General features: G+C 39.1%; 1 protein-coding gene across 5 annotated transcripts in view; it reads right to left on the reverse strand.

Moving 5' to 3' along the window:
* DIAPH2 (diaphanous related formin 2) overlaps positions 1-23,526 on the reverse strand; it is a 174,600-nt gene that overhangs the window by 90,812 nt on the left and 60,262 nt on the right. For all 5 annotated transcript variants that reach the window (XM_068204547.1, XM_068204546.1, XM_068204548.1 and 2 more), the window contains 4 exons: positions 22,687-22,781; positions 20,836-20,937; positions 15,270-15,509; positions 10,350-10,479 (listed from right to left, as the gene is read on the reverse strand). In XM_068204547.1, coding sequence (XP_068060648.1) covers positions 10,350-10,479; positions 15,270-15,509; positions 20,836-20,937; positions 22,687-22,781 — 567 coding nt within the window. The remainder of the gene's footprint in view (positions 1-10,349; positions 10,480-15,269; positions 15,510-20,835; positions 20,938-22,686; positions 22,782-23,526) is intronic.

Consider the following 23,526-nt stretch of genomic DNA (forward strand, 5'->3'; position numbering starts at 1 on the left):
AATAAAAAATCCTTCCCTTCATAAAAATAAAGTGGAAATATCTACTGTAATATACCAGATCATCATATTTAACATTGAAATGTCACCACTTAATTCTACCATTAGTTCAAATTATTCCATTTCTATTTAAATTTATGGTAAAAATTCCAATATTTCTAATATTATTATTTCTAATATTCTTTTAAATCTAATTCAAAGATTAAAAACTAACTAGAGTTCAAAGAGATTTCATCTTCGTAATGCATGTACTTGGTTAAATGAATGATCTTATTAACATACATTTCTGTTGCAGGAATGATTTAAAGGATAGACATGGGGGAAAAAATTAAATATTTTTTCTTATATTGAAGTTACACTGATTTCTGGGGCCCAGAGCTGTGTTAACAGCAAAGGTAGGTCTGAATAATAAGAGCTGCTGATAATCAAAAGGAACTAAAGGACTCAGAGTACAGCACACTAATTAAAAAAAAAAAGAGGGGACTGTAAAGAACTCCTGCTTGCTGTGTGACAAGCTATTCTAATGAAAAGCACTGGGATGCCAATTTGGATCAAACAAGCCCTAATTGATACATCCTGCGAGCAAAAAATGACAGCAGCATCGTGGAGGTGAAGCAACCCCACGTCACAGAGGAATTCCAGACCTGGGTGAAAAGTGAGAGCCTCTGCAGAGAAAGTCCTGGTCCAGCTGAGAATTCCGTCAATCTCAGCTGGAAATATTGACTTTTATGGCATAATCCAGGAGGCCCATTTGCCAGGCTGGTTTTTATCACACAGAACAATTGGACAAACCCTTGCTCTTCAGTCAAAGCTGCCTTTTGCTACCCAAGCCTCTCTCCCATTTTTGTCTCCTCTTGCACAGCTCTCAACTCAGTGCTCTTAAGAAAAAGCAGAGAATCCCAAGACACTTTTCACTCAGTGCAGCCAAGAAAAGCAAACGATTCATTTTTTTAAGGAATTTTTATTATCTTTTGCTGGAAAGCAGTTTGCCCAAAAGTTCCACTAAGTACTTTCTAAAGAACCATTTATTTTTCTATTTTCTCGCTATTAAAAAAAAAAAAAAAAAAAAAAAAAAAAGACTACATGAGGTTAAATAGTAGAAGGAAATTGAGTCACGATGGACTGAAAAACAGCACACAGGAATGAAAAATCTGGTAAATAAGGGAGCTGCTCCCAGAAGAAAATCAATTTTCTGTTCTTTCTAAGTAAGGACTCACATCAGCCGTAACACTGATTTCACGAGCGTGTTCAAATACATATGGCACCAGCAGAGCTGCCTTTATAGCAGCCATTATCTTGATTTTATTTCCAATTTTATCCATTTTATGCTGGCTACCAAAGGAACTACTAATCATGTAATCCTAGAATTATAGTGGAAGTTTTTTAAGCTTAATTCAACTGGGGTGGGAATCTATATTGGCCACAGAATCCTTGCAGCTTTTAAATTCACATTTGAGAGTTAACCTTGAAATCAACCACTAAAGCACTCTGAATAACACAAATATCAAAGCTTTTAGGTTCTGGCTGCATTAGTTTAATCGTTTGATATTATGATCAAAGCACACATTTTTGCTTGAACTGAAGAACTTGAATTACTGTAATATTTTTATGGAGTGGAGTTTTATTTTTATTTTGTGGAGTTGCAGAGGGGGACAAACAGCACTGAAGGAAAATGCTGGAACTGAAAAATAAATGAGAAGGATGCAAATGGTCATTCTGCTCATAAAAAGAATAGCAGCTGGTAAGTAAATAGGCAACATAACACGGAGTTTAACTGTTTGCAGCAATTTGAAAATACTTAAATGCATGACCATGTAGCAAGAGTAAGTTTATTTTTGTCTGGAATTCGAAAGTGCCGAGAAATTCAGCAAGCAATGACAAATAACTGTTGAACTTTGTGATTAAGATGGATGGAAAGTGTTTCCAGTAACACTGTTGTATAAAACTGAGCTCAGAAAGGCCCAGGTTAGGAACATACTGGCTTTGAGAGCAGGGAGGAACTCTACCCAAGCAAGAAGGCTGCATCCTAAAGCGGTGCTTCCCATAATTAACTTCTGTACTCGCACTCAATTAGCTAAAAAATGTTGTAGAATGTGGAATTCTGTTCACTTTTTTCTCCCCCTGGCCCAGGCAAATGTACAAGTTTCTGCTCAAATAATTTATGCAGTTGTTGTTCTGCAAGACAAATTTCAAAAGATGACAGAACAGGGAACATATATATATAGACTATAATAAAATATCTGCATTTCCTCCCATAAACCCTTTTATTAGAGATTTACTACTTCAGTAATGTGCAAAGGAATCAACATGAATACCTTCTTCTTTCAGGGAAATTCATGTAAATTTCTTCAAACTCTTGCAAGGTTTTAATTTATGAAAGCATAAATTCTACTTGCAGCACAAAGCCATTTCCTTGAAACCATTTCAAAATGCACACCCTGAACAGCCTGTCCCCTGCACTCCTCAAAGACAGAGGCTTGTTCACCTTCCATTTGCTCATCACTCCACAGGAAAATTAGGCATTTAACAGAACCGGTCTCAAAAATGGACATGAAAGGCAGCCTTTGGCCTTCAGCAGCAAGGGCTCTTACTGACAAAGCCTCTCTGGAGCAGCCATTCCAATATTATTCCACTTAATGCTGCAGCAAGAGAGAACAACCAGCTAAATCCAATACACAAATAATAACTGATGTTGAGGTAGGAACATGAGGCATGTACAGAAAATGAGGAAAACATGAAGGAAAAAAAAGCCCAACAGCAAAACCCACCAGAGAAAAAGCCCTGTGTGGAAGCCCCAGACACTCAAGGACGAGCAGACCCCAAAAAAAGGGGAAGCAACCTAAAGGATGCCTGGCCATTTATTTCCTTGTCTTAGCAAGGATCAAAGGTTTGCCACGTTTCCAAATGAGAACAGATCAAGAGCAGTAAAGGACCTCCACCCTCACAGCCCTACAGGACACTGAGGACTCCCACCCACAAGTGGACGGGCAGCATCCAAGAGATGGAAAACTTTGAGAATTCAGAAGTCAGTCAAATTTGCTGACTCAGGGAACAGTGAAGACAGAGGATAAATGAGTTCAGGAAGGAATGATGAGGATCCTTGGACAGCAGGTTCAGAAGGAATTCAAAGGTAAGAGGCAGGGATGGAATTTCTAAAGTCTCTGTGAACACCTGCAGATGGGGGGGAACCAGCCTGGAGGAACTGCAGTGTTCTCCCCAGTCAGCCTGGGGGAAACCCACATAAACCCCAAAACCTATATATTTCTAAATTTCTAAATTTCTAAAGTCTCTGTGAACACCTGCAGATGGGGGGGAACCAGCCTGGAGGAACTGCAGTGTTCTCCCCAGTCAGCCTGGGGGAAACCCACATAAACCCCAAAACCTATATATGGACCAATCTTCCAGGCCAAAGAGAGGAAAACACCAGCAAAATTTCTCAGTTTGCGCCAAATTGTGTCAGTCTGGCCCTCAGTTTAGCCCTAAGAAAAGGTTGGCTTGCAGACAGCACCTGCAGCTCAAAGGTGGAAAGAAAGGCAGCACCTTGAATGTGTGTACCTCAAACCCTGGTGAGAAAAGGATTTATGAGACAAAGAAAAAAGCCAAGAGCAGAAGTCAAACTTGTGTTTCAACTCACTACAGAATCACTGTAACATACAGAACTATCACAGACAAGGTAAAGTGATGTGTAATAATGTATTGTCCAGATTATTCCTGTCAGGAATAAAATACACAGCAATACAAGCTCTTAGATCCACCAGTATTGTCTCTGCACAAGTACTGAATGCAACTCACTTAATCATGCATCATTAAATCTTGGACTGATTAAAAGATTATTTTGTATATTATTATTTAATTATAGTAGAAAATCACAGCTGCTGAAGAGATGGCACAATGTTATTCTGACATGGAAGGCAATAATTTCCTTTACCTTATTATTTTCCTTATATTAATTGCTCCTCTGAAAAAAAAACCCAAACCAATCCTATCCACTCATTTTGGAGAAAGCAGTTGCACAGTCTGCACACTAAGGAAGGCTTAGCGAGTGTCTGCTGGAGCAGTTTGGTCCCAGAAAAATGCTCCAAGCAGTTAATCCCATGCTGATGGCAAGCACTAGCTGCTCCCTGTAGTCAAGCTAAGCATTTTGTATTTACATTAATACAGCAACAGTACCAAAGGTCAGAGTAATCCCTTCTAAAATAAGATTGCATCAGACTGAGAGTCCTCCCCACAACAAGAGGTGAAATGATACATGTTGATTAGCTGCAGTGCCTCTTGCATAAGAAATTTAAATGGTCTCTGATCATGATGCAGAACCGGGATGGCCATGTCCACAGCTGGAAAAAGCTCTGAAGTGAAAGCCAGCAACATCAATTACTTCAGTAAGCAAAAGCAAGTCTGTAAGAAGCAAATTAACTCATGGATTTTTAAGTCTAGACAGTATTTGTACCCTAACTACATTGTAAGCATACTAATGACTATTTATTTCTTATTGCCCGAGGGCAGATGGAAAGAGTTTTTCACAAAGGAATGGAGGGAAACGGGTGAGCAAGTACATAATCTGCAGGAATCCCAAGCATTGATTACTCAATTCATACCCAGTAAGTTTCTGTTTGTTAAGACAATAAATGTTTGAACACCTCGGGGTCAGAGGGGAAGAACAGCTCCCACCTTACCCAGCTAGAGGAGTCATCATCCTCCTTTTCCAAAATCTGGGAAAGCTTTCTGACACAAAGTCCTGGTGCTAAACAACAACCCACCATGCAGAACAGACCTTTTCCCTGACAGGATCTTCCCTGCACATTTGCAAGTTTAGGAGTAAGAGCAGGTCAGCCCAAATGGCAATGTTTTGTTTGTATCCTGCTACTGTGTACTGGAATTTGGTCTGAGGAAGCTTCAAAGCAGAATTTTTGACAGACAGATTTCACTCATGGATGTGCCTTTGTTGCCCTGAATTTTAAAAGTGTTAAGTTTTCTTTTATAGTTCTTTTGAAAGTTTTAAAGTTCTTTTAAAAGTTTTCTATGCCTTCTGACATTTACATATTTCTACTGGAGTTCTCACACTGTTCATGTAAACAATGATTGTTTTGCATTCTTCTTTGTGGGAGGAGAGAATTAATGGACTGTTGGTTTGACCAGCGTGGTTGGAGAGGTGGCAATTCCTTCCTCCAATCCACTGCCACTTTTGGGATTCTATACATTGCGAGGTCAGAAATAAAATTAGCCTTTTTCCTCTCTTGAACTCACCAAGCTTCTGTGTGCTCATTCGGTGTCCAATAGTGACATGCCTTTGCACTTTTGACTGGCATGCTGAGGTTTCCTCGCCCAGCAGAGGCTCTGCCTGCTCCCAGCACTGCAGGGGAAGGGGAAGAAGGCAGGGACACAGCTGTGCTCCACCTTTTCAGGCTGCCACAGCAACTTCCCTGCCCTGGCTAAACAGACACAGCACCTGTGCACTGCTGTCACTGTCCTGTCCACCTGCAGGAGAGGTGAAGACAATTTTCATGGAAGAGCCCTTTGTAACAAGCCCAAGCACTCCTGGTTTGGAGTTCAGTGGGGGATTCAGCCTCAGGCACTCTGTGTGTGCCACCCTCCTGCTCTCCCCTGTCACAGGCAGCCTTTCCCCCAGCCTTCCACGTTTACCTCACTGCCCAAACAGCAGACAATGCCACAGAACAGAACTTCTTTAGCGGAACTGACTTTTCACATTACAACTACAAATCTTTTAGGAAACAGATGTCCCAGTTTTAGAAGAACAACCAGGAGCACTGGAGCTGCTGGGTGAGAAGAGCTCTGCAATCAGCAGTGCTCTCCCAGCAATGTGGGATATCACCTCCAGAGCTCTCCAGAACCTCACCCTACTTTGATGTTGGTTTCATTACAAATGTCTTTCAAGATCTCAGAAGCTGAGCTTATAATTACAGAATCAGTATGCATTAAAGGAGCATGCTGAAGCAGAGCTGCTGGCAGGGGTGTAAGAAATTGCAAAAGAAGCAGAGGAGACAAGTAAACACAAAGTAAGGAAGGCACAGAGAGGAACAGAGCTGCTGTCACACAACCTGCTGCTGACAGAAGAACTCACAGAGAGCTTGGACAACTTCATCCAGCGGAAGGCTGGCCTCCCTGACTGCCTGACCCACTTCCAGAGGGGCCAGAGCCTTCCTCACAGCCACCAAAGTGCAAATTCCACCACACATCAGCAGGACAAGAAAGAACAAAGTGCCATTTTGTAGCTTTTGCCTCTCTCTGGAGGCTTGTATTAAGGAATTCTAAATGGATTACACAACTTAAGACATTTAAAGCAATCTTCACTTCTGAATTGGTTTAACTACAGCCAGAAATTCTTAAATGCTTTAATTTCTTTAATAAGCAACAGCCCATGAGAGTTATTTGGACTGTTCTTTCATTTTGCCCTTGATACCTACACTTCAGGGAGAGGAGCAGAGCCTTAAAATGCAAGCCATACAGAAAGCTGCTTAATGGAGATTCCAAATTATAACTTCAAAATGTAGCTCCAGTATGCAGAACAACCACAGCTCTCTACAGCATTTATTACACACAGACGGCAACTAAAAAACATCCTCAAAGCCTTCACAGGCTGGGAGAATTCACTAAGCCATTCTGCAGAGTGTGAGGCAATCCAGAATCTTAGCAAGGCTCCAAAAGGATCCCTTGGAGAAATTGCTGCTTGGAACTACAACACAAGAAGCACCTGTGAGGTTTCTGCCTTCCACCACTCATGAGACAGATTGGGCAAAATCTGCTTCAGCAATTTAAACTCTGCAAGGTGGAAATGCTGCAGATCTCTTTGCTAAAACCCAGGGTTTTTCTGCTGCAACAAACTATAAAACTTTTGTCTGACAGAAAAACGGCTGCTGCTTATGAGCAGGTTTTAAATTGCTGTACTTCAAAGTGACAGTGCCACAGGATGTTTTAAAATACTTCCCCCATTCTAAAATGATGCCATTAAATCACAGTGAAGTACCTGTATAAAATCCCAAAATTAATATTTTATTACAGTATTTGTAATAAAAAGTACACACATATTTGCATTCCCCAGTGTTTCGATTGCTAATGGCCTTTCTAGAGAGATGCCTCCACCATCAGAACCATATGCTTGCAAATTAATGAAATAAATTTCAGTGTCCAAGTGAGTGACAAATCTGTGCTGCTGATATTGGTATTTTTCAGTCCACTGCACAGACCTAATTCACCCCCACAAGGCACCTTTCACTTGATTTTTCTTTCAACACCACTTTAAAAGAACTATCAAATGGCACACCTTGATATCAGCAAAGAACTCAGTGTGAAGAAGGAAAAGGAAAGAAAGGGGGAAAAGGAGAGAAAGGGGGAAAAGGAAATCCCTGACATCAAACAATGCACTGCATCACAGCCTTGGGAGTTTTCATTGCTTTTCCTTTCACAGTCTGCTTCCAGGAAGAAAAGCTTTTCCAATGATCTCTAGATAGTTAATCACTTTGACCTTTGCTTGTATTTTCCAGAATAAAACTGTTTCCTAATTTATTTTTACTTTTCATAAAGCTGCAGGCTGATCTTCCATCTTTAAAAAGATCAACTATTTTATTATACCTAATATCAGATTATTGAAGATTTTAGTACATGCATGGGGAGTTCATCTAATCCCATTGACCTTTCCATATTAAAATCCAGTTTTATGCTTTATCTGCTCTTTGTTAAAAAAAAAAAAAAAAAAAAAAAAAAAATCAGCCGTTGTTCAGATGCTGGTTCCTTAATCTTATATGAAAATTAAGCTGAACAGGATTTTTTTTTTGCTTTACATGGAAGTGAGAATACGCAGCCAAGATTGAAAAGAAGTTGCAGATGCCAAGTGCAGCATTTGGAAGGTTATGCACAGTCCAGACTACGAGGCTGTCTCCTGACTAAAAAGTACCAGCATCCATCTCAAGTAATGGCACTCACCTGCCTAGCTCATATTTCCTTATTTAAAATTCATGCAGAGATAATAATTGCTGGTAGATTTCTTCCTATTTTATGAATAACTGATGCCAGCATCCTCATATCCAGCCAATTTATTCCAAAAAGAGGCTTCCCACAGGAAAAATGAACCCAACTGTCCATCCCCAAAACCACTGGTTTATAAACCACCCAACAATAAATAGGAAGTGCAAATCTCCTCCAGGCAAAGCACTTCACCTTCCTACACAGGAAAAGCAGCACGTGTGACAGAGCAGATGAACATTACAATTAACCAGCCCCCAGAAGGACCACGGGGAGCAGTTGAGGCAACTTGCACAAATCCCATTTATTCTGCCAAAAATCTGCCTTGCTCCAGAAAGCAAAGAAGGGCTGAAAGAGAAGCTTTGGTCATTAAAAATGAACAGGAATTTATGCTCTGCTGGAAGTCAGTGCTGTTTATAGGAAATGCAGCTTTTATCTTACAGGATGAAACAAACTGAACTGCAATAAAATCTTTTTCGTATGTATTCTAAGCATCAGAATTATTAGAGGCTCTGCTCCCATTAATATGTTTTCTCTGTTTAGGATGCTACAGCTTAACTAAACTTTACTGACTATTCCAGTTTAATTCCTCAAGTCAACTTACAGAACATCAGAGGCTTTGAAGCAAACTATAAAAATCTCAAAGCAGCAAGGTCAAGTGTCAGCCACAGAAGAAAATTCATAAAAGATCATCAAAAGTGCCTGGTAAACCAGAAGACTTTGCAAAGAAAGGAAGAAAAAGATGAAAAGTCACCTCCAGAAAAGAATTATCAAGTGGGAGAAAACATTTTTGGCCTTTAGATAAGATGCCAAACTGTTACTTGCATAAATAACTTAATTAATATGTTAGCCCACAGAATCACAGAATATCCTGAGCTGGAAAGGACTCACAAGGATGACAGAGCCCAGCTCCTGGCCCTGCACAGACACCCCAATAATCCCAAATCAGCCCCATTGTGTCCAGAGGCACTCAGTGAATGATCCATCCTGCAGCAAAGTGAGGCAGGGACACATTTAATCCACACAAATAAAACACAGGTCATATGCAGGAAAAAAGCATGGAAAGGTGCACGCAAAGTTTGAGAAACAGCAAAAAAAAAAAAAAAATAAAGTAAGGTAAAGACAGACACAGAAGTGTGAAGCAGTGTGAGGTGAAAGCCTGCAAAGCTGGGCTGATGGATGAACTGCTGCCCGGCTCCTGGGGCTCCAGAAGAGCCCAAATGAGAGCAAATGATGGCCGAATTAACACAGGATCTGACAGCTAATCACTGCACTGAAGAGAGACACTGGCTGCTAGCACTGGAGAAAAGGAGACAAAAATCTCCAGGAGAAAACCTGGACAGGGCTGGAGGAAATGTGCAGCCAGCTACTCCTCACCTCTATCTTCCTTCATGTTCTCGTGCTCCCCCAGGTATATAGTCATATTTATATTTGTGATGATATTTATATTTATATTTATGAATATATTTATATTTGTATGTATAATTGTATGTATATTTGTATTTGTATTTGTATTTGTATTTGTATTATTTATATTTATATTTATATTATTTATATTTATATCCATGATTATATTTATATTTATAATAATATTTATGTTTATTTATAGTTATAGTAATAGTTATATTTATCTTCTGATGAAACGGGCAATTTAAAAGTTTGTGTTATCTTCATCTACCACCTACTTCTGCCTCAGCAGAAAACAGCAACAAGGGTGCCAAGCAGCACAGCCTGTGCCACATGAGAATGTATCCAACAGACGAGTTCAGCTACCACATCCCCAGCCTGGCCTGCTGACCAACCAAAAATAATCATTAACTGTGGCCAGTGCAGCACAGCTAAACTAGATCTACTCTGGGATTTTTCCAGAGCAAGCTATTTATTTGCATAAATAACAAATATTCATATTTCTTATATATGATTTTATATATTGATAGATTTTATATTGATATATTTTATACATAAATAAATAGATCTATTTGCATAAATAATAACAAATAAATAGCATAGCTATGTGTTATTCCCTCGCAGGTGTGGAAATGAGGAATGCTGTGTGTGGAGGCTCCTTGCCCACTCAGAGCTCACTCTTCAGAGGTTTGATGGGACACTCAACACCATCCCTGCACTGCTGGCACAAAGCACCTCACTGAAATAAACTGTATTATTTTCACAGCCTACCACAGAAGAAGAGGAGTTGCTCTATTTCTGTTTTTCCCTCCTGACTTCTCAGCTCAATAAATACCAGAAAAGCACAATCCACATGGATTATCAATGCTTACAGGTTACATAATCCCACAATCTCAGATGAAATGCTGGAAGTATTTAATGTCAAAGCAAACTACTGCTATCTTTAGGTGCTCTGTCTGTTTGCTTACCTTTGCTGGCACTCTCAACATGCTGCAGTTCATCTGGGAATTTTAAGATGTCCCGGTAATTCTCCTCACAGATTTCTGCCAGAAAATGCAACAGGGTGGTTTTCTGATCTGATGATTTTGTATCTCGAATCTAAAAAGTGAACAAAGGAGAAAACAAAAAGAGAAAAAAAAATTTCTTAAAATATTTCAATAAAGTGAATGTTGCAGGCTTCAACTCATTAGCAAAAAGTTACCTATATGGGTTGCCTGCAAATAAACAGGTTATTTAAGAAACAAAATGTCTTGAATTCTTCATAATTTAGGACTACAAAAGGAATTTACCCTATGATGTACTTTAAGCAAGAATGATTAATTTTTATGAGAACAAGATCTGAAGACAGTCCATAAAGTTCTGAGATTTTAGCATTGCCAGTTCAAAATCCCCCAGGTAAAAAATAGCTGTGTACAGAATTAAACAGAACTGAAATTAGAGCATTCCTTTAATGCCATAAATGTCAAATGTCTACAGGAATCCCTGAAATGCTGCATAGCTGGACACCATGCTAACAGCCAGAATCTGCATTTTGACCAGTCAAACTAAAGAAACTCCTTGTTGTAAATCCACTATTTTTTCTTGGAGCAAAATCTAAACCATGCTGTGTTAGGCTAAAGACCTGGAGACCAATTCTATAGAGATACACAAAATAAATGTACCCTGCCTTGCCAGAACAGAGAATAACAAAACAGCAAAGGTAATCCTGACTGTAGCTAAAGGAAATGTAATGTATCCAGCTGCATTTATGAAAAGCTGCAGGAAAACTGTGCACAATGGGAAGTAACAGGTAAATGTCTATTTTTGCTCTTCATTCAACTGCAGAGGCATTTTTAGTGGCCTGAAACAAATCAGTATTCTTGGAAGTGATAAGACTCTGTTCTCCATTAGCCTGAGTGCATGAACTGCTGAAATGAGTTTTTTTAGTTAAAAAAATAAAAATAAAACTCTGAACTAGCTGTTAGAATCAAGGACCAGTGGCACGTTTCCAAAAACCTTATGGCTGAATCCCATGGCACAGTGCACATGTCTAGACAAAGGAACATCATGAACTTAAGAGAATGAGAGAAGAAATTCAAGACCAAATTTCTGAGTTTGCCCATTTTTGTGCAGATGTGAAGAAGGGATGTGTGAGCTGGAGGAAGATCTAGCAGGAGCAGTGATTTCCTCTTATTCACAAAGGCAAGACAGAGTAGGTGTATGTAAGAGTTTGAGAGGAGCACTCTTCACTTGACAGAGAATTAGTAATACATCTGGAAAGAATTGTTTTAACAGAATTTTACTCATCTAGTACAGTTCTTACACAGAAGTAAGCTACAACATACACAACAAATGAAATAAAGGATTTATTTAAGAAGAATACATAAATGCGTGTGTAAAATCTCCTATTTGTTTTCTCATTCTCTAAATCACTTGAAGTTCTAATTCTATAATCCTCATGACAGGCTTGCCATCGATGTTCAATTTAATAGAGGCCTTTCAGCTTTAAGGATTACCCTGTTAGGAATAAATGAGTGCAGTGGAAAAACAGGCTTTTAAAAATATAAGGTATTTAGGCAATTAAGAAAGCAATTTAATTCATACCAATTCAGCGATTAAAGACTAAACAATGCTCAGTAATGGTATGCAGTTCAAGGGCTTTAATGTGTTACATACACAGAAGTTCTTCTGACTTTAAAAAAATAGTAGATTTACTGGCTAAACATCTGCATGGAAAAAAGAAATTGCATTTCAATTTGTCTGTGAACAACAGTAGTGGGATTTGCAGTCTTTGATCTCTCTGACATCATCAAGTGGATAAAGCGCTTTTTTTTCTAAATGGACAAAATTATTTTGCTTTCAAATTACAACAGGAACATGTTTTGCCACCAAGAGCAGCATCAGAACAAGAGTCAGCATTGGCACCTTGTAGTAAACAAGTATTTAGATCTTGAACAAATGTATCAAATTCATTTCTTTGGCCCAATCATAAACAAGTCTCTGCTATATTAATCTTTACTTTTAACATAATGGATGCAGATGGGTCTTCTTGATGTTTAGAATCAATATCTGTCCTTTAAAAATCAAGTCCTAAGCCCACTGGTATAATGACACATAAGATAGGTGCTGTTTGAGTGTAGCTTAGCACACAATATGTAAATATAAAAATAGAAATGAAAGGTAGGAAGTGGACAGGTGGCAGCTTGGTTGTGTCTGTATTCACACCCTGTACTTGTATTCAATATACACTCATATTCAATATACACTCATATTCAATAACACACCCATTATTTCTTTTTTTTTTTTTTTTTGCATATAAATGCAATATTTTGTATATTCATCTTTTCTTGCAGTAATTTTGCCCAATAGGTTTCTTGGCTTGTAAAGAACCTAATGGCTTAGCCTGATTTCTGCTGTTCTACACACTCCAGCCAAGTGGATGAAAAGCAAAAAAAGGCTATTAAGTTGTGCTTATAAGACCAGGAGCTGGACTTTGATGAACCTCGTGGGTCCCCTCCAACTCAGAATATTCTATCATTCTATGATTCAGGATAAATTTTTAACACTGTGGTGTTCAAATTTTAAAATACAGGTTTTGAGTCTATCGCCCTTCTTTGCCCGAGAGACGGAATTTGGAAATAACACATTCCGTTAAAAATAAATGAAATAAATTGTTAGATCAGTGTGGGCTGCAGAAAGCAGCTCCAGCTGAATGCTGAAGCATTAATTTGAGGGTCAAAACCATGAGATCCATTGCTTGGGAAAGGATTAAAGGCCAAGGTACACAGAGCACAACACAGCACAACCACCCAAATCAAGGGAGACAGAGTAAGGTGTTTAATTCTGGAAGCCAGAAAAACACCAGCAGAACAAAACTCTGCCTTTACACAGAGTAAAGCATTTAACCCATGCCAGTCACACCATAACCCACTGCCAGGATGGGGTTGGGTTCTCCCAGGTACTTGTGGAGGCAGCTCTCAGGTGTGAGGGTTAAACTGGCAGCCAATGCAAGGAAAAATTTATGTACGAACCATCACTGGAGTGACACTTTATTACAGCTATAAAAAGGCTCTCTATTGATTTTTATGAGATTATAGACCTTCTCCTACCCTAGAAATCTTTCCCCCCTTCCCAGAACAAGGGCTGCTGGACAATAAATGTCCCCTCATCAGTAATGCTCCGACTGGATAAACAGCTTGCCTTGTTCTATTTGCACTATGAACAAAAAGCATCATAGCAGCACTTACCAGATGAACACACATTGATCCAGCCAGAAGGCTGCAAAACCTTCACTGAAACTGAGCTGTTGGTCCTCCCTTGAATTCAGCTCCCCAGCACCAGCAGCTGTACCTGCACATCCCTAAAACAAACCTCTCTCCTTTCAGTTCCACTCCCACAGAGCAGAATTTGGGAACTCCTGAGGGGGCTCCTGCTGCACTGGGGGTTCAAAAAGCAGCTGGATCCTCTGGACATGTTAAACAGCAAACTTCACCTTTAGTGGATTAGTGCAGCAGCCTCCCTCAGCCTGAGCACTTCTCCTGCTGTATTTCTGTTTTCACAGAGCATTCCATGCTCAGGCAGTGAAGATGCTGTGGTGCAGGCACAGGGATAGCTGCTCTCCCTGGCCAGTCATCATACATCCCAGGAATTCTGATGCTGCTGTCTCTTATTTGAACAAAACTAAGTTCTCTGCCTTCTGCCAAAGGTTGTTCACCTGTACAACCAGAGGCTGTAGATAATTTCTATCTTCAGTAACATCATACACTGCAATATAACATCCAGAGATAATCTGTTCTTAAGGATTTGCAATTACTCCTCAGTCATTAGCCTTCTAGCTCAGTCCGGGCAGGCTGGAGTTGTGCTTTATTTTATTTCCTTGATCATGTTTTAATAAAAGTTGTATCCAAAACAGATCTCTGTGTACAAAATGACCAACAGTAATAAAATTATTTTCCAAAACCAAGTATTTATCCCAGATCAATACTTGCCTTTTTTCTTCTTTTTTTCAGACTGGATAATGTAAGTACTGCATCCAGTAAACAGGCAATTAATTTTAAGATTGCTCAAGAAACAAGCAAAAAGAAAAAAAATCAATAGAAAACTCTGGTTGCATTGAAAAGTGAATTCATCACATTAGGATTCCTCATCATGAAGTGTGTGTATTTTGCACATAGATGTGTGCACACAGACATCTTCCACCTTGCTGACAGCTGACTCAAAAAAATAATAAAATTCTCTTACCATGGGCAGAAAGTCCACTAAATGATAGTCACTGGTCTAAAAAAGGAGTTATTATAACTATATAACTATAGTTGTATTATACCTATATAACTAAAAAAGGAGTTATTATAACAAAATGCAAAATAAAGGCTCCCAAATTCTGCTAGACAAGCTTGAAGGCTGAAATACGTTCCTTAGGAGCAAAAATAAAGACACCTTCATATTACCCAAGGACTGGTGGGAATGCTCCCTGTGCACTCCCTGTCCATGACCAAACACAGAGGTGCAGTCAGTTTGATTAGCTAGCAAAGCATTCTGTTGAGATGCATTTTGTTTGAATACGTCCATAGATAAAGCAATTGCAAAAGCAATAGGTGTTTTAGGTTGAATTACCATGGGGGCTCTAAGTGGAAGAGCTAAAACCATTAGCTCTTCATTGCAGTTTACTGAAATGACAACTGGAAAAATCAATAGTCCAAGACTTGTATTGTTGTCTTTACCTATATTTAAAAATTCTTGCCTTTGTTGTGATTTGTTAATCAGACCTGCAGGTATACATTCATAAGGGAAATTTTTCAAAAAACATATTAATTGTTCACATCACACTTCAGTGAGTGATGCTTTCCCTGCTTTGGGCACTCCCTCCTGAGCGCCGCGTTTCACCTGAGGGCTCTGCGCCCGCAGCTTACCTTGCAGAGAAAGCTGATGTTGAAGCCAAGAGACTGAGCGTTCCTGGAGCCAGAGTTCATGTAGTTGCCCAGGAAGAGCACCAGCTCCAGGAGCTTGCTGAAGCTCTCACTCTTCTTGAGCTCCTCGCAGGCCAGGGTCACGGCCATGATGTCGGGTTTGATGTTGTTCACGTGCTCCTCGAACGTCAGCCGGAACAGGATCCCGTTGAGGCGCGCGCGCAGCATCTTCACCGAGCTCATCTGCAAGCACCAGGGTCACAGCAAAACACAAGCCACCAAACGCTGAGCCACGAGGAGAGCTCGTGCTCAAACCCCCAGCGCTGTGCAGCCAGCAGGCTGACAGCTTCTGCGTGTTTGCATTGCCTGCCTTGTGCTTCCAGGCACCCCAGGACCCCAGCGCCTCTGTGTCTCGGGCACTTGGGCCACAGAGAGCACAGCACTCATTCCTTCCTGCTCTGGTAAAAAGATGGGAGGTTATAAATCCTGACGTTGTAACAGAGATTCTGAAAATAATCTACAATGCTGATTCATTAATTTAAATCCCCAAGACCAAATTCACTAGGCTAGGTAACAAAATATGGCCATGTCTGTCAGATTTTGCAGGAGTGATCAGAGTTATTTCCTCCCACTTAGCACACGGTAATTCACCAGAGGAATTTAAATTAGGAAAAAAAGATGTACTGAGCATTGTTAAACCACTTGAAATTTTTAATTTAATTGCAAGAATGGTTATGTTCCAAATCTATCTCATTTTACTTAGCAGAATACAGAAAGATTTCTTCCCCAATGTATTCAGCATCAGGGGCGTTCCTGAAGCACTTAGCCAGAAAAGCTTTGCTATGCGACAAATCACAGGTCTTGACCAGCAAAACAGGAAGATTTTGCTCCTGTCTCTGTTGGCCAAAATTTGGCCATGGTCCTTTAAAGACCCACAATTTTTCTACCAGTGCTATCTCCCAACAGCTACCAGAAGCAGCAGCAATAACTTTCACAGGAAGGACTTGAGTGGCCTGAATAATAATGAATTCATTCTAAAATGAACATAAACATGAAGGCGCTCCAGATGGTCTCAAACAATTCCTATGATCAGGCTGGAACAAGGAAAAGGAAAGGATCAGAAAAGAAGCATTTCAGCAGAACTAGTGATCTTTTTTTATAAATCTCCATTGTCACAAATTTCTCTCTGAGCCTCTATAAGCCAAAATCATTGAAAGTCTTGAAACATTATTCTTCTAATCATCCTGCATTTCAAAAATATCATACTGAAAACATCTGCCTTGAAAGGATCTACTTACACTAATCTGCAGTAGATGGAAATTAAAATTAATCACATAATTTGCTTTAACTTTTGTAGAACAATCTCCAATTGCTGTTTTTACTCAAAATGGCACAGAAAAAAATTGTCGAAAGCTTTAGATCCCAAAACCAGAGTGCAACAAAACACGTACAAGCCCACAGGAGAGTGTGACATAAACATTTGTGAAGAATAATCCTTAAACTTCAGAGAGGCATCCTTTCTTCTTTAATACTGTGTAGGGTCATGGAACACTGACCATTTATTAGCTTTTGACCAGCAACCCAGCAGTAAGTTCTAATTCCATTCCCTGACCTACATAATATTTTAAAACTATCTTGACAATTTCCTAAGAGCTGTTTCACGTGGGTTGTTTCCTTAAAACCAGAACATTTTTATACCCATAATGCCCTTTAGGTATCAGTAGAAGATGGCCACAAATGCTATTTTAGTTCCTCCTGCCCCACCTTGCCCTGATTTCCCCTTTTGGGGGCCTGTTCCTAAATCCACGTGTTCAGTGGCAGAGAAAGAGGGATCACATACTGAACTTGGAGCGATCTCCTCGCGTCAGGTAAGGAGCAAAGCCTACATTCACTTGGAAAGCTCAAATTCTTTAAGGCTCTAAATAAAATTAGTGTCAAAGGCACGTAAGAAATGAAACATTCCAACAGGGGCATGGAACAGCAAGCACTGGCTTCCCCTGCAAACTGTTAAAGAGGCAAGAAAATGGATATTTCTTTTCCAGCTGACTGTCAGTGATGGGCTGCATGTCATTATTTCCCCTTCTGGGCTCTCATAAAGGTCTTGTCTGAACTCTCTACCTAATCAAGTTCTTTATTCAGTTCTTTTTGCTTTATTATCATCATTCAATTCTCAAGCTCTGTATTAAAACGAGGATCAAAGGCTATTGGAGAAAGGCAAAAAGCACAATTAAATTTGCCTCACTTCCTAAGAAAAAGCTGACATTCCTCTAATAAAAATTTGTCAACTTACTAAGACAACTTAGCCTCTTACCTATGTTATATTAAAGTTGCCTTTTTTCGCTGGAAACGTTCTAGGAAGATTAATTCTGCAGCAGCTCACAAAATTACAATGAGGCAAAACAAGCAGCCAATAAATTCAATTTAAAAGACTGAATGACTCTAAACCAATGGAGGTGCAATAAACTTGTACAATTCTCCCCACTTTGTCTGCCTCCCAGCCAGGACTGCTCATGACAGCTGAACTGGTTACACAGGAAAAAAAAGCCACAGAAGATGCAAGTTTATACAACTCCGCAGTCAAATTTATGCTTTTGTAACACTAAAAATGTTCAGCTGGCACTGAAGTGGAAATGTAGTTCCTTACTGAAGCTGCAGCTGTTCCCATATCATAAACAAATTAACTCTTGGGCACAAGGTTTACGTGTAGAACTCAGGTAACTCTGCCTAGCTGATTCAGTTCATCTGTTTTTCTTGCTCTACTTCAACATCAATGCAAACTTTCCTTTATAGGAAGTTGTGGTGCTTTTTTTTGATCCCAGGATATAACTTCAAAAAGTTCCAATAACTAATTAGAATATATAATTGATTTTAACATTTCATCTAAATGAAAATGCAGTTCTAATTTTCATTTACATATCAGCTGAATTTTAAGTTAATTGGTTCCTTCAAATAAGTTAATCTTTTACTAAGTATGGTTTTTCTACAAGAATTTTAAGCAACTTATTCCAACCTTTATTAAATTTGATGGGCAAAGTGATTATCCAATTAGCATATCTTAATAATTAACACACCTAAATCTACATAAAAATAAGGGGACACACTTTAAATATTATTTAAGGTAATCTATCTTCTATTCCTAAAGCCAAGGTTAAGATTATTATTAATGAGAAACTCCAAAATTAATTTGACACACTGGAAAAAAGAACTTCAGTCAAGAATTGAAGTTCAGCTGCATTTCTTCCACTTTAATGGCCAGTTCCACGATACCATAATCAGAAACAAACTCAGCATTTTAGCACCAGCAATGCAGCTAGAGGCCTCTAGAAATAAGGCAGAAGCAGGACCCATAAGGCAAAGTACTGGTTTTTATTAAAGCAGATGGTAAAGCTGAATAAGCAAACAAGCTTCAGGAAACTTGGTTCCTTCATAAGGCAAACAGCACCATTTGGAGATGTTTGATTAAGCAGTTTTTGCTAATTAATGTTGCATTAGATGCTTGGAAACTCTCTCAACTTCCTCTAGTCAGTGTTCCCTCAGAAACACCAATCTGTGGAACAGTGGCCACACTGGGACTGCTGGGAAATAAAGGAACTTCTCCGGCTTTTTCAAGGAGCAGAGGAAAAGGACGGCATTCCTCCAGTAGGAACCCCAACTCCCAGGAGCCCCAGATATGGGTCAGCATCCGAACCCAGAGCAGCCGGGACGAGGCAGGCTGCTCTTTGCAGAAGGGGATGTGTGCCAGGAGGAGGGAGCAGTGCAGGAGATGAGCCAAGTCAGAACCATCAGGGGCAAGCACTAAGGAATTTACAGCAGTCAAGTGGAAGAATGCCTACACAGCCCTTTCAATCAAGGTCATTGTGCACAATTTTGCCAATTTCTTTGCTGATTTTAAGCAGGAAACTGAACAGAATTCCCAAACATCAGAGGGTTTTTTTGTCCTAATACCTCCACCTTGCCTGCTTCCATTGAGCATTTCCCTTCAACACACTCCAGATATTCTCCCTGCACAAACCCCAAGGAATTTCTCACTTTGTCTGACAAAACTTTCTCACTTCTGTCCCCCTAGGTATGGGGGAATATACCCATAAATAGATGTATATATATAATAATATATAATATATGCATATATCATGATACACACATTCATAGATAAGTTTTGGTCTGTCTAAAGACATAATACATATGTTTATATTTTAAATATATATGCATGCTACTATCGCTTCAAAGAAAGCAGCTAATATGTATTTATAGAGATTTTTAGCTTGTTACTGATCAATAAATGGCAATGTTTTACTTCTTGCAGTAAGGCTAAGTAATGTATCCTACTTCTATCAAAATTCCTCATCTTCATTTGGAAATAAAAGATTTTTTGAACTTTATGCCATTTATTTAAAAAAAAAAATCAATAGGCTAGAGTTTTTCAAAAGAAGCCATTGATATCTTTAATTTTCTAAATCCTCTCCAAAAATCTCATTAGGACAAATCATATTCTGTTACTTCCCCAACTGAAAAATAATTTTAAAAAAAAAGCACTCAAAATGCACTTCTGAAGCCAAATTATGCTCAAATCAGAGCTTTTTAGAAAGAAAGTCTTTTAAGAGGCCTCTATTTCTGTTTTAATGCATTTTAATGTACATAATGCCTTAAAAATCCAGCAAGAGCACCCGTTGCTCCTGTGGAGCTGGGGAGAAATCCGGAGCACGTTGCAGAGGCTCTCATCATCATTTTAATCTCCTAGGCTGAGCAGGGAAGTGAAAACAGGAGCTCATTTCCCTAAAGACTCCCGAGCTCTTTGGAAGACCAGGAGCAGAAAGTGATTCCCAAGGGCTGGCACAGAACTCATGTCCCACCCTCACCCCCAGGCACGGATTAAAGAATTTCTGCAAATGCTGGAACTTCCTTCCAAGAGAGGCCCCAGCCATTCTGGCAGCCCTGCTCTTGAACAGATCCAGGCACTGAGAGGAGCAGAACACAAGCTACAGTTTTAATTCTAGGGTAAATTCACACCTCTCCTTGAGCCATTTTGCAAGTTTGTGTTTGTATAAATACAGATGTTTTATAGGTGTGTGCATGCATCCATATCAAATACAGATATGGACATATTAACTCTTTCAGCTGTTTACAGGTTTTGATACAAACAAATTTATCAGAGTTCTCAATGCCGTGGGGTAAGTGGGTCTGCCATGGGCTCTTGGAAATTTATCTGCTTGAGGGCAGAGGGTCCTTCAGAACTGTTTACATTCAAGGCAAGACAGGCAGACAGAAGATTTGGTCTGGCACCTGAGTGCCATGCTATACTGTAATTCCTCCCTGAAAAACACCCAGAATCACAGAATCAGAGGGGTGCAGCCAGGAAAGGACCCTGAGGATGGTCTGCTTCCAGTCTGGTTGTCACAGCCCTGCCCATATTAAAGACATTTCTTGGTTACCACTCATCAGGAAATAGGAACTTTTTTCCCTACTGCAGGTCCTGCAAAAACACTAACAAAAAGATTTTATTCCTAAATTTGTTTCTTTTTATGTGCCCAAAAGGAGCTGTGCAGTTATCAATCCTTGCACTAATACATACCACAACTCCAAATTGCTCTGGCTCGGCAAGATCGTTGTATTCATCTTTTAATTCAGCTAAGGCATTGAGTTCTTTCTGCTCAGGAAGATTCTTCACCAGGTTCTAAAACAAACAAGGCATTATATCAAATTTGTTACATTAAACTACCTAAGATATTAAAAATAACACGCTTAAAATACCACAACATGGAAATGCACGAGGAAATTACGGGACGTTTATTTTATTTACGCAGCTTTAACATTATATAAACATCAAATCAAAGCAGCAATTATTTAATACAGACATCAACTGCTCTGCTGCAGTCTCTGATTTGAAGAATGTATTAAAAGGTTACAGTATCATTTTTCAGGGTCTGACAGCATCAAGGAGTTTTGTCTCTCTACAATCTCCTTTTGCCCTAATGGCTGCATTTTGCTCATTAAATATCAATCAAGAAATAACTGGTCTGTGCAAAACATGACAAAAGTAGCAAAAAAAAAAATTACAGTCATTAGACATTCAAAATATCTGTGCACAAAGTACACTTAAAAATACCTTACAAAGAAAAGGTCAACAACCCAAAATTGTACAGATCTTTTGGATGGCAAATATACAGGAATTCAGGCAAATGTTCAATTTGCTTTTCCATGTCCCCAAGGAAAATTGTGAATTATTTTATGATCTTAAGGTGTCAAAATACAGATATGATAATATTTATATTAAGACAGAATAATAGTTGTTTTAAGAAATCTACACTTTAAGAAGTGTAGATTTGCATTTAATATATAATATTTTTAAAACAATGCATTAAAATATTGCATTTCAAAGTGTAGATTGCATTTAATATATAACATTTTCATATCTACACAGTCGAAATCCAAACAATAAGGTATTTGTAGTAGAGGAGATCAATATGAAATTGCTCTGCACTTCAGCTATCCAAGGGGGGTTGTTCCTTGATTTTTGATTTTACTAAACCTGAAGGTTTCTCAATCATCTGATCTGACATCTCTGATCAATAAACCAAGTCTTCAATAAAATTAGGGCTTTGCACCTATTTTCAAATACTGAGGCAACTCAGTTTAGACCAGAGTCCCCAGAATAACCATTCTGCAGGTCCAAAAAAGGAAGAAATAATTTAGAAAACCTTGGGTGAATGGGTCGAAAGTACAAACAGGAGACAGGGGAAAGATGAAAGGATAAATCCAGACCCAGTGTGGCAGCAGGAATCTGAATCTGTGTATGCTGTTAAATAAAACTACAGCAGCACTGCTGGGCTGCTAAACCTTTGTGACTTTTAGGGTTTCCATGGTTCTGTGCTGCACTCTCACTCCTCAGAGGCCACGAGCACACTTCTCCTAGAGGGAGCAAATCAGAGAGGGATGTACAGAAGTTGTACTCCATCCTTTCTACTCCCCAGCTGAGAGATTTGGGGCTCAAAATGAGACTAAACCAGCCTGAGAGCAGATTTACAGATAGGTTTGGAGTTGCAGCAGTGTCCTGAAAGGTTCAGGGAGTTTCATCTCTCACTAGAGACAGGCAGAGCTGCTTCCACAAGAAGACTCCTGAAACTTCATTGTGCACCACCCTGAATCATCTTCAGCATCTCTTCAAAGATGAAACACTAGAATTTTCAAAGATTTCTTTTTGGAAAGGGAAATTCCCAGGAATTCTTTTGTTAACAGTGTCTTTGAAAGGCAGTTTTTGTGCTACACGTGGCCATATTCAAAAGCAGAAGTGCAATCAAGGGAACAGGAAACACAACTGATACCCTGCAGCTGATGCCCTGTCCTACTCTTCAATTCTTACTCCTTCCTGCCATTTTCATGTGGAAAAGGAGCTACAACCAAAAGCAGAGGCATTTTCACATACCTGAATCAAGGATTCACTCAGCTTCTCCTCATCAACCTCTAAAATGATATTTTTTATTTCTTCATAAGGCAAACGGAAGGAACCCAAAAATATTGCTGAAATTCAGTAATACATCATTAGAATCAAAAAGGTCAAAAAAGACTGATATACAGAGGCAAACCATTTCTAGCAAACCAAAAAATCACATCTCCATCTAAACTGTTTCACAGTTAAGGAGTCTCCCATATAAACAAATGCTAGATAGGCACACTACTGCAGTTTGACTAATAATGAATTTCCTTTCTATAAAAAGGAATCAGTGACAACAATTTTAACTTTTAAACCAGCCTCAGTTGATTTAAATGCAATGTTACTTCCCAATAAAGTTTTATCTTTATGAATGACATCTGCATTCCTACTCAGCCAATAACAGATCTCTTATCCCTTATTATTACTGCTTCTATAACCATGTATAAATAGCTGCACTGCACTTACAATTGGGTCAATGATATTTATGTGACATTCTAGAAAAGATTTCACATCAAAGTGGCAATGAAGAGCTGGGCAAAGTAAGAAAAATGCCCTAACACTACCACTTTTAGGTTAACTGAACTTATACAAGAGACACACATAATGCAAACCCTTCAAAGATGGAGCTCTCAAAGCAATTTGATCTCAGAATGTTATAAAATCTCAAGAGAGCCCCATTCAGTAAACTACAAAGAATTCTTAACAGATGGATCAGCATAACATTGTTAAAAAGTGCTTTATATTCAGCCTAACTACTACAGCTGATTATCCTGCATCCATGCTGTCAAAATCTGAAATTTTCTATCAGCTGTGTCATAGTTCATTTTCTGC

The sequence above is a fragment of the Anomalospiza imberbis genome, chromosome 14, assembly GCF_031753505.1.
Source record: "Anomalospiza imberbis isolate Cuckoo-Finch-1a 21T00152 chromosome 14, ASM3175350v1, whole genome shotgun sequence".
In the NCBI taxonomy this organism is placed as follows: domain Eukaryota; kingdom Metazoa; phylum Chordata; class Aves; order Passeriformes; family Viduidae; genus Anomalospiza; species Anomalospiza imberbis.